The 14,475-nt window shown below is 37.7% G+C and overlaps 1 protein-coding gene and 1 long non-coding RNA gene across 2 annotated transcripts; one reads left to right on the forward strand and one right to left on the reverse strand.

The window, feature by feature from the left end:
- Positions 1–434: 434 nt before the first annotated feature.
- On the reverse strand, positions 435–12,799 carry LOC110275953 (uncharacterized). Its single transcript, XR_008002633.1, has 4 exons — positions 12,660–12,799; positions 12,381–12,584; positions 2,665–3,056; positions 435–2,386 (listed from the first exon to the last, which is right to left on the reverse strand). It is a non-coding gene; the product is annotated as an uncharacterized LOC110275953 (long non-coding RNA).
- LOC107464869 (uncharacterized) lies at positions 3,846–13,441 on the forward strand. The gene is made up of 8 exons (XM_016083822.3): positions 3,846–4,246; positions 4,745–5,064; positions 9,959–10,156; positions 10,380–10,652; positions 11,037–11,139; positions 11,275–11,393; positions 11,963–12,139; positions 12,434–13,441. Exons 1-8 carry the CDS (start codon positions 4,183–4,185, stop codon positions 13,214–13,216), a joined length of 2,037 nt encoding a protein of 678 aa, XP_015939308.1. The 5' UTR covers positions 3,846–4,182; the 3' UTR covers positions 13,217–13,441.
- Positions 13,442–14,475: the final 1,034 nt, after the last annotated feature.

Below are 14,475 nucleotides of genomic sequence, written 5' to 3' on the forward strand. Positions count from 1 at the left end.
TTATACCCATTACATCAGTAGTACTGGAGTACTCTATAGTTTGACACAGGAAAAGGAGCTTTATTTAGCCAGTTACTTGTGTTCATAGGTGCAGATCCAAGCCCATCACAATCTAGCCATCAACCTGATATGATGATGGGTAGGTAATTCCTTGGACGCGAGATTTCCATGCCGCACTTCCTCGGGCAATTCTGGAGGGGTAGTATCTAGAGACTCTAGTAGGAGTGACGGTGGTCGAGGAATTCTTAACAGCCAAAACCCACGACGTGTTTCAATTGGTCTAATTGAGGAGAATATTAAGGCAATTGAGCAAGAGGCTAATGACTATCTAGTAGATAAACCAGATGACGAGGACGATGTAGAAGATATGGATGATGATCAAGAATTCGAAGACGACGAGTCTGATCATGGTAATGATGCAAGTCCAGGTAAAAGTTTACTTTTTTGTTGTTTGATTCATCGAGTACTTGGATAAAATGTAAAATACATAACTCTACTGAGCATTGCTGCTTGCACTTGCACCTCTGGATTGACGGCATCTACTACGGCTGTGGCCCTCGGTCCCACATTGCCTACACTGCCTAGGACCACGTAACATTCGCGTGTCTATCTCATTCAAGAAACGCGTCATCCTTGGGCGACCTTTGGTAACATGTCTCAGGAACGGATTTGGCACGAATCGATGCCCGTTATAAGCAGGCCATGTAGTAGGATTCCCTAGTGGCTTAAACCTGGCTCGGTATACACGTTGAACTTGATCCATCTTATAAACATCATGTACATACACTTGCCAATCTAGCCGTTGATTCGCATAACATGCAAACACATGTCGACAAGGAATTCGGTCTACCTGGAACTTACCACAGTCACATCGGTATCGACAGAGGTTGACGGCATACTCCATCCCACTTGGCATCTCATGCACTTCAAAGACCTCATTTTGTTTGTCAAAGCAATTAACTTGGATGTTTCCTGATGCAAGTTGATTTGCATGCAATTTGAGGTCACAAGCTCATAAAAAACATGTCCAGCATTAATCCAAGCCTCCGCCTCGACTCTTTTTCGTGTGAACAACTCATTAAGCCTGTAGAATGTTATTTTCACAAGTGCAATGATAGGGAGATTGCGTGCACCCTTCAAGACTGAGTTGATGCATTCCACTAAGTTCGTGGTCATGTGACGTTCATCAGTAACCACCATCGAATGCCAATAAATAATGTTTGTGGGGTATTCGGCTTAACCAGTTAGTGTAAGTCTCGCCCCGTTCTCGTAAACGCTGGTAACGCAACTCATACTCGCGGACTGTCCTCAAATATCCTACGCAATAAGAAAAAACAAAGAAAAAAATAAATAAGAAACACTGTATAAAGATAACTCCGTTAATTATGAACTTCGAATTACTCGATGTTACCTATATTGACGACAAGTTTTTGTAGGTATGGTACCTTGAACTTTCTCAAAAAATTTGACTCTATATGCCTGATGCAAAACATGTGAAAAGCTCTAGGAAACGACTAAGCTCTGTTACTATGGGCCACAACTGCATTGATGGATTTCTGTTAGTCAGAGATCAGTCCCACACCATCCCGAGTCACTACATGTTGTCGTAGGTTACTAAGAAAAAAGTGTCACGCATCAGAACTCTCTTCCTCCACAATAGCAAATGCAATTGGGACGATACTGTTGTTACCATCTTGTGAAACTGCAACCAACAGAAAACCCTTATACTTTCCGTACAAGTGGATCCCATCCACCTGGACAACTGGTTTACAATGTCTGAATGCTCTAATACATGGGTAATAACTCCAGAAGGCTCGATTCAACACCTGGATATTAATAACCAAGTCATTGCCTTGATATGCAGGCGTAGTCTCAAAATGGACGACTGCTGATGGCTCCTTATGACACATGACCTCAAACCATATAGACAAAGTTTCGTACGATACTTCCCAATATCCAAATATTTTTTTCACTGACTTTTGCTTAGCCAACCATGCTTTTTGATAGCTGATGGTGTAATTGAACTTTGACTGCACTTCCGCAATAACTGATTTCACCTTTATCTAGGGGTCAGCCTCAACCAACGGCTTTATCGCTTCTACAATTGTGTTTGAATCTAGTTTCGAATGATCCTGAGAAATGGTTGCTCTGGTACAAGTGTGACTACCATTATACCTCCTTATAACCCAACAGTACTTTCTGCTGATCATGCTAACCCTGATAAGCCAATCACAACCTAACCCATACTGCGTAGACTTGGCATAAAATGTCAATGGCTCCAACTTATACACCCGGTAGTCTACACCTCTTCGGATAACATAATCTTTCATCACCATAATAACAGCTTCCCTGGAACTGAATTCCATTCCCACGACAAAGTCACCATCTGCGATAATAGGAATTTCTACCACGATGACAGTCGTACCAAAAATATTTAATAAACAAATATTTAATAACTGAAATTAAAAGTAAAATCTATCTATAACTTATAAATCAATCATACCAAAAATTTGTTACTAACATAAATAAATATTCATATGCCGAAGCAATATTTACAGTATTAATTTATAGTTTAATATTAATATAAAAAATCAATACTCACTACATTATATTAATATAAATAAATTTTACATCAAGTAATTATCTCAATTTTACATCACGTACCTGCATTCATATATTCAGGAAACTCTGGATCATGCATGGTTTTCAAATCCAAAGCTCGCATGAAAGATGTCTCCTCAAACGGATGTTCGTTTGCCAATGTATTTGTCACGTCTGTCACATTTTTCTCTATAGTGCCGTCACCTTAAACTTCGTCTCCCTCTGGACCAACAACTTCGTAATTGCTTTCAAACTCTTCTTCACTGTCACTATTGTAATCTTCCCGTTCAATATTTCGGTCGGCCTCAAATTGTTCAAACTCAATATACAACTCAATGGACGGCATCTGAGCACGACTTTCAATATACATTGAAAACATCTCTTGCATGCTCGCTTCATCAGTCATATATTTGGTTTGAAATTGAACGAATCCGCCAAATACCGATATAGGATACCTGTATAAAATACATGATATTTTTCTTGACATTTCAGAATCTATCTTCTCACAAATCACACCTTTTAGTTTCTCGAATGAGATTGTGAATGGAATAACAATATCTAACGGATTTTCACAAACAAATTTCACTCCTTCATATGTTTGTAACAAAATCTGACCAAAATAATATATTTTTAATAGGACTCTATCATCTATATTTCTCACTCACATAAATATAAACTCCAATATCAATTTTTTTGCACTCAAACGAAACAATGGAGATAGAGCTGAAGGAGGAAGAAGAACAACACGAAGGAGAAGAAGATATTTGTAAACTCGTAACACACACACACATATATATATACACATATAAATATAACAAATCGTACCACTCGATTTTTGTTTGTCCATTGAAATAATATATATTATACTGAAATTGGATGGTCCGATTTGCATTTCTCGAAAAAAAAAACCTACTGAAATCGGACGGTTCGATTATAATGACCAAAATTCAAAATTTTTTCTCCACACAAATTGAATTGTCCGATTTGTGACTCCAAATTTTTTAATAAAAAAATCAGACAATCCAATTTTACCATACTAGAATTCAGGTAAAGCTGTTCCACACTCTTTTATAACACCCTACAATTTCATAACCAAACACAACACACACCGTTTCAATATAAAAAAAAATAAACCTACGTAAAAGTAGATATTTAAATTAATTAAATAATAATAAATCCTTAAAACAATTAACTTAAGACTGAAGTTAAAAGACAGCTACATTTCTCTAATTTAAATTGTTCCCGTGGGTTGCTCACGTGCTTCGCACGGAGAATGGAAGGTAGTTTGTCCTCCATTCTTCGGGTATACAGTTAGCTGAAGAAAGTTTCTTCTTCGCTGGTGTCGGTTTGAAAACACCTTGTACGTAGGATCATGTACACACGCCACGTGTCCCTTAAACCCATAGAATAATGAAAACAGACTGTTGTTCCTTATTGTTTCTGCGCTGTGTTTTTACGTTCTTTTTCTTCAAACAGAATATAAGACTTTAAAAAACAAACGTCAGCAGGGTACTTTCATTTGGTTGGATTACTGTTACATGCTTCATTACAATTTATAAACTATCAAACTTTCAATTCAATATGTTTCCTTCAATCTCTTCGTTTTCTTTTTCCCTTTTGTTTCTTCTGAAGTCACGTTCGTCAGGTTTGTTAACTTTCGTTTGTATACTATATACTTTCTTTTATAAACTTTGTGATTTATAATTAATAGGGTTTTCTATTGCAGCTTTTTTTTTTTCATTTTTTCAGGCTGCTGCAATTTTTTCTCCAATCAAATTAATTGACTTGATCGCTTATTTCCGACCTCTGTTTATTGATTAACCGAATGAATCGAACTCGAAGTTCAAATTTTATTGCCAAATAAAAATGTTAGATTTACCTGTTGAATAGTAATATTGAAAAACCTCAGTCTTTTTCATATTATGTGTTCTACTTTATGCTCTTTTCTCTAATTTTCTTTATTACAATTTTGATTCTTATAGTTTTAGTTCCCAATTTGATAAAAAAAAAATTGAAAATCACTATTTTGGTTTAATTTATACTGTAGAAATTGACAAAATGTCTTCCAGTTTTTTTTTTTCTTATGTAATTCTTTATCATATCTTTAGGAGTTGTTCTGTTAATAACTGAGTTATTGGTATAGGAAATAGGGATAGTGGAATCATGTCAACTACAACTATGGCTACTGCAGTGGGTGCAGCTGCTCTTTTGTACTACACATTGAATAGGAGATTGCAGTCTCATGAAATAGACAAAGATGAAGATCACAATGGCAATGATTCGCAGGATGTTGTGCCTTTGGGTATCGAACGTGTTTCCCATAGATTAATCCAAGCCCCTGCAACATGGTTAGAGACGATCTCGACGTTGTCGGAGACTCTCAGGTTTACATATTCGGAGACGCTTGCTAAATGGCCTATTGGAGATTTGGCATTTGGTATCAACTTTCTAATGAAGAAGCAGGTTATAGGGACTTTGCTTCTTTAACCAACAGATAATAGTTGTTAGATAATGTATTAGGACCTGATATTTATTTATTTCTGTTTTATGCTTATGTGTATGATTCAGTTAATAGGGTCAAAGTCATTAGTGGCCTCAGAGGCAAGTTAATTTTTTTTTGTTCAGCTAGTTTCTAGTTTTAAGGAAGTGGAGTCCTATTCTTAAGGTAGTGGAGTGAGTGGTTAGTTTCTTTTTCTTTCTGTTATTGTATTTAACAGTTTATTGAATAGTGTCAGTGTGCAGTTTCAGCTTCTTCAGTTCTCTAGTGTTCAACTCTCTCTCTCTTTTTCTCTGAACATACAACAGTTCGAGTGTGAGATCTGCAAATACATTGCAGAACAGTGAGTGAGAGTGTGTGAGGATTGAGTGAAACAACAACAAATTGGTATCAAGAGCCTTAAGTATCTTAAGGGCTGTGGTGATGGAAGCTTCATCAACAACTATTGGGCTAGCAGGCATTGCTCCTCCAATTCTTGATGGGAGCAATTATCATGTCTGGCAAGTGAGGATGAAAGCATTCCTTGAAGGAGCTGATCTGTGGGAGGCAGTGGAGGATGACTACGTGGTGCCTCCATTGGTTGCCAATCCAACTGCAAATCAACAAAAGCTCCACAAAGAACGTGTGACTAGAAAAGCCAAAGCAAGATCTAGTCTCTATGCTGCTGTTACTCCTATTATTTTTAATAGGATTATGAGTCTAGAATCTGCAAAAGATATTTGGGATTTTTTGAAGAAAGAATATGAGGGCAATAAGAAGATTAAAGGAATGAAAGCAATGAACCTTAAAAGGGAGCTAGAAAGAGTGCAGATGAAGGAAAATGAATCAGTTCAAGAATTTGCTAATAAACTCCTAGACTTAACCAATAAATTGGCACTGTTGGGTACTGATCTTGGAGAGGAAAGACTTGTCGAGAAACTCCTGTGTTCTGTACCTGAAAGATTTGAAGCTACTATAGCATCTCTTGAGAACACAAGAGAAATCTCAGAGATGCCATTTGCTGAAGCAGTTAGTGCTCTTCAAGCACAAGAACAAAGGAGGGTACTGAGGAGAGGAGATGAGCCAGTTGAAGGTGCAATGCAGGCTAGGGTGAAGCATGGAAGTGGTGAGAAGAAGAAGCAAGGCAAGCAGTTTGGTGCTCAACAGACCAGTTTCAGTTCAAGTGATGCACAAGTGAGGAAAGGGAGTGATGAAACCTGCAAACACTGTGGAAAGAAAGGTCATCCTTTCTTTAGGTGTTGGAGAAGACCAAATGTAGTCTGCAGGAAGTGTGGGAAGATGGGGCACATAGAGAGAATCTGCAAAGAAAAGAGCTCTCAACAAGGAGAGGCTCAAGCAGCTGCAGGTGAAGTGGAGCAATTGTTTGCTGCTTCAGGCTTTGTGTCTCAAGTCTCACGTGATGGATGGCTGGTGGACAGTGGCTGTTCCAATCACATGTCAGGAAATGAGGCAATTTTCACTAATATTGACAGATCAGTCAATACTAGAGTGAGAATTGGGAATGGTGATCATCTAGAGGTTGAAGGAAGAGGCAATGTGTTACTTGAAGGCCCTGGAGGAGTGAAGCTGATGTCTGATGTCTACTATGTTCCCAAGATAGATCAGAATCTTCTGAGTGTGGGACAGTTAGTTGAGAAGGGCATGAAGATTGTGTTTGATAAGAATGAATGTGCTATTGCAGATGAGGAGGGCAAACTCTTGTTTAGGATCCCTATGCAGAACAAAACATTTGCATTCGATCCTGCAAGCAAAGAGAGCAAAGCTATGGCATGTGTGCAGGGTCAGGAGGAGTTGTGGCATAGAAGGTTGGGTCACTTTCACTATAAGGGATTGCAGTTTATGCAGAGGCATGGTTTAGTTGAAGACTTGCCTCAGTTGGGAAGTGAAGTGTCTGATTGTGAAGTATGTCTGCAAGGGAAGCTAGTAAGGAAGCCATTCCAGAAAACAAGATGGAGGGCCAAGAAGAAGCTTCAACTGGTTCACTCAGATGTTTGTGGGCCTATGCCTGAGGAGTCACTGAACAAAAGCAAGTACTTTGTGACCTTCATTGATGACTGCACAAGATTTTGCTGGGTCTACTTTCTCAAACAAAAATCAGAAGTTGATGAAGTATTTCTGAGGTTCAAACAAGAGGTGGAGAATGAAGCAAATTGTAAAATAAAGACAGTGAGGAGTGATAATGGTGGTGAGTATACCTCAAAAAGGTTCAAAGCCATCTGTGAGGACTCTGGCATAAAGCAGCAGTTTACAGTTCCTTACACTCCCCAACAAAATGGGGTGAGTGAAAGGAAAAATAGAAGCATTGTGGAGATGGGAAGATGTATGCTACAAGGCAAACAACTACCCAAGAGCTTCTGGGCAGAAGCAGTAAATACTGCTGTCTTCTTGTTGAATAGGTTACCAACCAAAGCTCTCAACAAGCAGACATCATTCGAGGCATGGCACGGGTACAAACCAAAGGTTAGTGGACTAAGAACATTTGGTTGTCTATGCTATTACTTGACTCCTTCAGTCAGTAGAGACAAGCTTGATCATAGAGGTGAGGCTGGTATCTTTGTAGGGTATAGTTCTCAGTCTAAAGCCTATAGAGTGTATTGTCCTGATGCACAAAAGATTACTGTGAGTAGAGATGTGATTTTTTGTGAAGATAAAAATTGGGAGAGGGCAGTATTTGAAAAGAAAATGGCTGACAATATTGTAGTTGAAGCTAATGTGCAGAATGAGGATGAGTTAAATGAGGAAGCAGATCTACAGAATGAGTGTGAGCTGATTGAAGATGAATTGATTGATAGTTTGCCTATGCGAGGTACAAGACCACTGGCAGAGGTCTATGCCAGATGTAATGTGGCTCTCCTAGAACCAGGAACAGTTGAGGAAGCAAAAGGAAGTGTGGAGTGGGCCTCAGCTATGAAAGAAGAACTGAGCATGATCAACAAGAACAACACATGGCAACTTGTATCTAAGCCTGATCACAAGAAGACTATAGGTGTCAAATGGGTTTTTAAGACAAAATTGAACCCAAATGGCACTGTGAACAAGTATAAAGCCAGGTTGGTTGTGAAGGGATATGCTCAAGTGAGTGGGGTGGACTACTCTGAAACTTTTGCTCCGGTTGCTCGCATGGATACCATCAGATTGCTACTAGCTGTTGCTGCACAGAAAAGGTGGACCATCTATCAGCTGGATGTGAAATCAGCTTTCCTAAATGGTGACCTATCTGAGGACATCTATGTAGACCAACCAGAAGGATTTGTTGTTAAAGGCCATGAAGACAAAGTGTATAAGCTGAGGAAAGCCTTGTATGGGTTGAAACAAGCTCCCAGGGCTTGGTATAGCAAAATTGATTGTTATCTGCATCAGCTTGGGTTCCAGAAGAGTCTAAGTGAAGTCACTCTGTACTACAAACGGAGTGAGAGAGGCCTTGTGGTGGTGTCTATCTATGTCGATGATCTGCTTGTTACAGGAGAGGAGGAGAGTGAGATAGTGAAGCTGAAGGTAGGACTGATGAAGCAGTTTGAGATGACAGATTTGGGGAGAATGTCTTACTTTCTTGGCATGGAGATTCAGCAAAAAGAAGGTGAGATATTCATCTGTCAGAAAAAGTACATCAGAGAGGTCCTAAAGAGGTTTGAAATGGGAGAATGCAAGACAGTCACTACTCCTGTTAATCAGAAAGAGAAGTTAAGCAAGAGTAATGTGCAGGATTCTGAGCATGAGAATGAGTACAGAAGTCTAGTAGGCTGTCTAATGTATTTAACAACTACTAGGCCTGACATTCAGTATGAAGTGAGTATTCTATCGAGGTTCCTTCATTGTGCAGCTAAGGAACATCTTACTGCAGCAAAAAGGGTGTTGAGATATCTAAAGGGGACTCAAAGTTATGGTGTGAAATTCAAAGCAGTTCCTGAGATGAAGCTGGTTGGTTTTGTAGATAGTGACTGGGGTGGTTCGGTGGAAGACATGAAAAGCACAACGGGTTTCTGTTTTTCACTTGGATCAGGTTGTTTTTCCTGGAGCTCAAAGAAACAGGAAGTTGTAGCACAGTCTACAGCTGAAGCTGAATTTGTGGCTGCAACTGCAGCTGCAAAGCATGCAGTATGGCTCAGGAAGTTACTCTGTGATTTGGGGCTGCAAGAGAAAAGATCAACTGTGTTGTATGTGGACAATCAAGCTGCAATTGCAATTGCTCAGAATCCAGTCTTTCATGGCAAGACTAAACACTTCAAGCTGAGATTCTATTATCTGCGTGAAGTACAACAGGAGGAAGAGGTGGAGCTGAAGTATTGCAAGACAGATAATCAGATAGCTGATGTCTTCACCAAGCCTCTTGCTGTTAGTCGATTTAGTCAATTGATTCATGAAGTTGGAATGTGTCCAGGTCTCTAATCCAAGGAGGAGAAATGTTAGATAATGTATTAGGACCTGATATTTATTTATTTCTGTTTTATGCTTATGTGTATGATTCAGTTAATAGGGTCAAAGTCATTAGTGGCCTCAGAGGCAAGTTAATTTTTTTTTGTTCAGCTAGTTTCTAGTTTTAAGGAAGTGGAGTCCTATTCTTAAGGTAGTGGAGTGAGTGGTTAGTTTCTTTTTCTTTCTGTTATTGTATTTAACAGTTTATTGAATAGTGTCAGTGTGCAGTTTCAGCTTCTTCAGTTCTCTAGTGTTCAACTCTCTCTCTCTTTTTCTCTGAACATACAACAGTTCGAGTGTGAGATCTGCAAATACATTGCAGAACAGTGAGTGAGAGTGTGTGAGGATTGAGTGAAACAACAACAATAGTTAAGGAAACTGTGGAGTTGTGTTACAGCTAGTGACTATTAATTTTTAACTGTTTAGAGTTGTTTTTATGCTGTGCAGGGAAAGTACCATGTTGAAAGTGTCTTTGCTGATAAGGACAGTTTACAACTGAAAGGATCTGATATTACTGCTGAACTTAAGCATCTCTTAACCTTGTTGACTCTGTGTTGGCATTTTTCAAAAAAGCCCTTCCCTTTGTTCTTGAAAGAAACTGGCTACAATGATGAAAATGTTCTTTTTCAGGAACCAAAAGCAGGAGTAAGTCTTCTCTGAATTTATGAGAAAAGCACTATAAAAACTTAATATCTGTATCATTTGTGGTTGGAGGGAAGGCTGATATAACATAACAGAAGATGTTACTTTAGACTAACAAATCAGGAGCATATTTGATTAATAGAATAGTTTTTGCCATATCGGTAGTCGTAGTTCATTTCGTGAAAAGCAATACATGTGTAAAGTTGTCTTTTCATTTGTCATGCAGATTTTGAAACCGGCTTTTACAATAATAGTTGATCATGAGATGAGATGTTTCCTATTATTAATTCGGGGAACACACAGTATCAAGGATACTCTAACAGCTGTTACAGGATCTGTGGTACCCTTTCATCATAGTGTAGTTCATCAGGGAGGTGTTAGTGATCTGGTATTAGGTTATGCGCATGGTGGAATGCTTGCAGCTGCTCGATGGATTGCAAAGCTATCAACTCCATGTCTGCTTGAGGCACTTAGTCGTTACCCTTCCTATAATGTTAAGGTGAAGATTCCTTTTTCAATATGTATTTATTAATAAAAGAATTTTATTGAGAAGTAGACAATGAATTTCAAACGTTTGGGAGAAGAAGAAGTTCAAAGTCCTTTCTTGCATGCATTCCTTGTTAGAAAGCAAAATCATCTTTTTCACATTAACTTGTGTTTTTATGTTCAAATAGCTACTAATCATGATAGTAGTTGTGGATATGGAAGTTATATTTGTTCCTCTGTAGTCATATAAGATAATCTTATAGGTCTTGATACCAACCAGTTTATAAAATTATTTTTTGTTTTCTATCCATCTATGTTGGATGTTTAGCTTTCAATACTGGTGTATGATGCTTGGTGGTTTTTTGTCTCACTTATTGAAGTGGCTTTTTTTATGCAGATTGTTGGGCACTCCTTGGGTGGTGGCACAGCAGCACTTCTAACTTATATTCTAAGAGAGCAAAAGGCACTGTCTACTACTACATGTGTTGCATTTGCTCCAGGTCAGTCTTATATATATTAAAAGCTATATTCTTTTTGTAAATTAGATTTTGCATCTTTCCAAATTTAATGGATATATTCAAATATCTTGGAAAGTGAATGTTCAGTTGGAACTGACACCTTTTTATTCTGTGCAGCTGCTTGTATGACGTGGGAGTTGGCAGAGTCCGGCAATGATTTTATCACTTCTGTTATAAATGAGGCAGACTTAGTGCCTACATTCTCAGCTGCTTCCGCAGATGACTTGCGTTCTGAGGTTTTGATCTTGAGAATTTCTAAACAAAATGAATCATGCATCTTGTATTTGAGAATATCTTATAATCTGATTGATTAGCCCAATATATATGATGATATTTTTGAGATCTGCCAACTCTGGATTCTATCAACTAAATAACACATGGGTGAGCGGTTTTGTTAGGTTTATATCAACTGAATTATTTGATAAGTCGGAAACAAACAACAACAATTTCAGCATGAAATATACTCTGGGAGATTAATCATGTAATTATCCTATAGCTGAGGGTTTATATAGGACATGGACTACATTGTTGAAGTTACATTTTGGAGATTTTCTGAGTCTCATTTTTCAACATGAACTTAAGGTCTTACAATGTATACTATAGAAAATGCAAAGTATTTCTTATAGTAGTCTTTATGCTCTCGTTTTAAGTCAAGGCTTTAAGATAGAGTTTGCTGAACCTAATTTAGTTTGGTTGCCTTATTGGAGCTTCAATTAACATCATTTTTGGGGTTTGATGTTTTTGTGTTTCATTTTAGCTTTACTGCATCACAAATATTAAATAATTAATTATGTTAAGTTTATAGGTTATGGCGTCAGCATGGATAAATGACTTGAGGACTCAAATTCAGCAAACAAGAATAATCAGCACTGTCTGTCGATCTGCTTCAGCACTGGGTTCTCGTCTGCCATCCATTGCTGCTGCTAGATCAAAGGTTGCAGGGGCTGGCGCAATGTTGCAACCTGTTTCTAATGGCACCCAGGTACTTTTTCTTCTCTGATATAATTTTGTGCAAAGGTATCATATATAATACAACAATTATCTTGAAAGGCTGGATATGATAAACTGCACAATATAACTAAAAGAGGGCTAAAACAAAAGAAAATCAAAGAAATCCAGTTGTGTGTCCTGTTTTGAGCAAAAATTTTTTTGTTGTTGCAATCCAGTTGCCAGAAGAGTGTCAAAACCATAAAATTAAATTTCTAAATTTTAATAATTGGTACCTGGAAATGCAAGCACTTTTTTTCTCCAGTTTCTGAATTTTGAACAACTATAGGTGGTTATGAGGAGGGCCAAAAGTATGGCTCAGGCAGCATGGATGCGTCCAAGTCTTAACCTGTCCTCTTGGTCTTGCATAGGGCCTCGTCGTCGAGCGATTTCTCATTCAACCTCCAATGATGAAGCAAACTCCCCCACATGTTCAACCTCTAACAATGAAGAAAGTTTGGATCAACCTCTTTATAATACCAAGAAAGGGGTGAATTCCGAGAATATGAACATACCTGTATCTTCGTCTATAGAGGAATGGTATTCCGAAATAGGATGTGCCGATGAAAGGAGTATGATTGATGAGAGACATGCTGATCATCCCAGTGACATTTTGGAAGACGGCCGATATGTGGACCACGTGAATGAAGTGTTATTGTGGCATGAGCTGGAGCATCAGTTGTATGAAAGCTCCAACACTGAAGAGGGTAATGTAGTAAAGGAGATAAGGGAAGAAGAAACAGAAATAACAGAGGTTTCTGGTGCGCAAACCCAGAGCTCTACTTCAGAAATGAAGGAAGTTCACAGGTTTTTCCCTCCTGGAAAGATAATGCACATAGTTACACTTCACTGCAATGCTTCTGATAATGAAAACAATAGTAGCCAAACCTCGACGAGTTCGGATGGTCGCGAGCCAGATGAGACAAAGATTGGGATATTTCAAACTCCAAGGTCTTTATATAGCAAAATTAGACTCTCACAAACCATGATCGCTGACCACTTCATGCCGGTTTATAGAAAGCAGATCGAAAGACTGATTCAAGAAGTGGAGGAAGAGGAGGAGGAGGAATAATCTAACTGCGGATCATAGTTCACAGTAGTGTTATAGTTAAAGGACATGTTAAATTTTGATTCATTTGTTTTTACTGTCATGTATGTCATTGGGTGTTTTTTTTTTGTCCCATTGGCATTTCGACTACAAAAACAGTTTTTGCGTTATGCTGCAGAAACTGATGGGTGGGACTGGGACCAATTCGGATCAATGGATGGCTTTGACATTGATTTTTGCCCGGGAAAAGCAAGTGTAAATAATGTTGTGGTAATTATACAAGCGGAAGAAAAAAAAGGATCAACCTGACTCATTGATGCTAATGTAAAAATGCAATCATTTTCTGAATAAATGTTTGTAAAGAAAGATTAGTCCATGGCCATGTATGTATGAAGCAGCAGATTCCATTGCCATTGAAAATTGAATGGTTTTTGTAATTATTGAGTTTGGTAGAGGTCACCCTCACACATGATGATGGGGTCTCTGCTGCAGGCTTAGTAATTGAGGTGGACCCTGCTGTCTCTGCCACTTGAACTATAGATTGAGAAAAGAAAAAAAAAATATTTTTATTCATGAATTTTACAAATGTTAATAAAAGTATTTATAAAAAAAAGTTAATATTATGTCTATAAATAATATGTTTTGTGTGATAAAAATACTTAAATATTAAATTGTTGATTTTTTAAAAAATTTCTAAATCACATTCACTCTTTATTTTTAATTTTAATTTCACCACCATTTCTTTTTTTATATTTCTTCTTTCGCAGATCTCAAATTTTCATATCCTTTCATTATTATTAGGGGTGGCAAATAGGCTAAAATCTACTGAGGTGACCCGCATAACTCGTCAAAAACTACAGACTGGAATGGAAATTTGAAATCGGCATAATTAAAAAACTCGTCTAACCCGCACTGCCTAACCCACGGGCTTTGGCGGGTTTCAGCGACGAGGGACGGACTTTTTTGGTGGGTCTGTTGTTTTTTTTGTAATTGAAAATGTTCTAAGTTATAATTTGGATGATGTTCTATGTTTGATTGATTAGAGCTTCAAGATGTTTAATTATATATTTTGGACAATTATTTTATTTTGTACAACGTTGGTTTTATTATTTTATTTCAAAAAATTTGGTTGATGAATGATGATTATGTTTATTATATATTTAGAATTATAAAAACTTTAATGTTTGTGAATTTAGAAACTATAATTTTTTTATGTTTTTAGAAATTATAAATTTATTGAAATGGTTGTGAAATTATATATATTATTTAATATGTAATGATTT

This window comes from Arachis duranensis, chromosome 9 (assembly GCF_000817695.3).
Source record: "Arachis duranensis cultivar V14167 chromosome 9, aradu.V14167.gnm2.J7QH, whole genome shotgun sequence".
Taxonomy (NCBI): Eukaryota; Viridiplantae; Streptophyta; class Magnoliopsida; order Fabales; family Fabaceae; genus Arachis; species Arachis duranensis.

What these genes read in the sequence shown, in the direction of transcription:
- LOC107464869 (XM_016083822.3), top strand. Translation starts at nt 4,183, where the DNA reads ATGTTTCCTTCAATCTCTTCGTTTTCTTTTTCCCTTTTGTTTCTTCTG. An exon ending in ACCCTTCCTATAATGTTAAG is followed by an intron (nt 10,653 to 11,036) that starts GTGAAGATTCCT and finishes TTTTTTATGCAG; the next exon opens with ATTGTTGGGCACTCCTTGGG. An exon ending in CTGTTTCTAATGGCACCCAG is followed by an intron (nt 12,140 to 12,433) that starts GTACTTTTTCTT and finishes GAACAACTATAG; the next exon opens with GTGGTTATGAGGAGGGCCAA.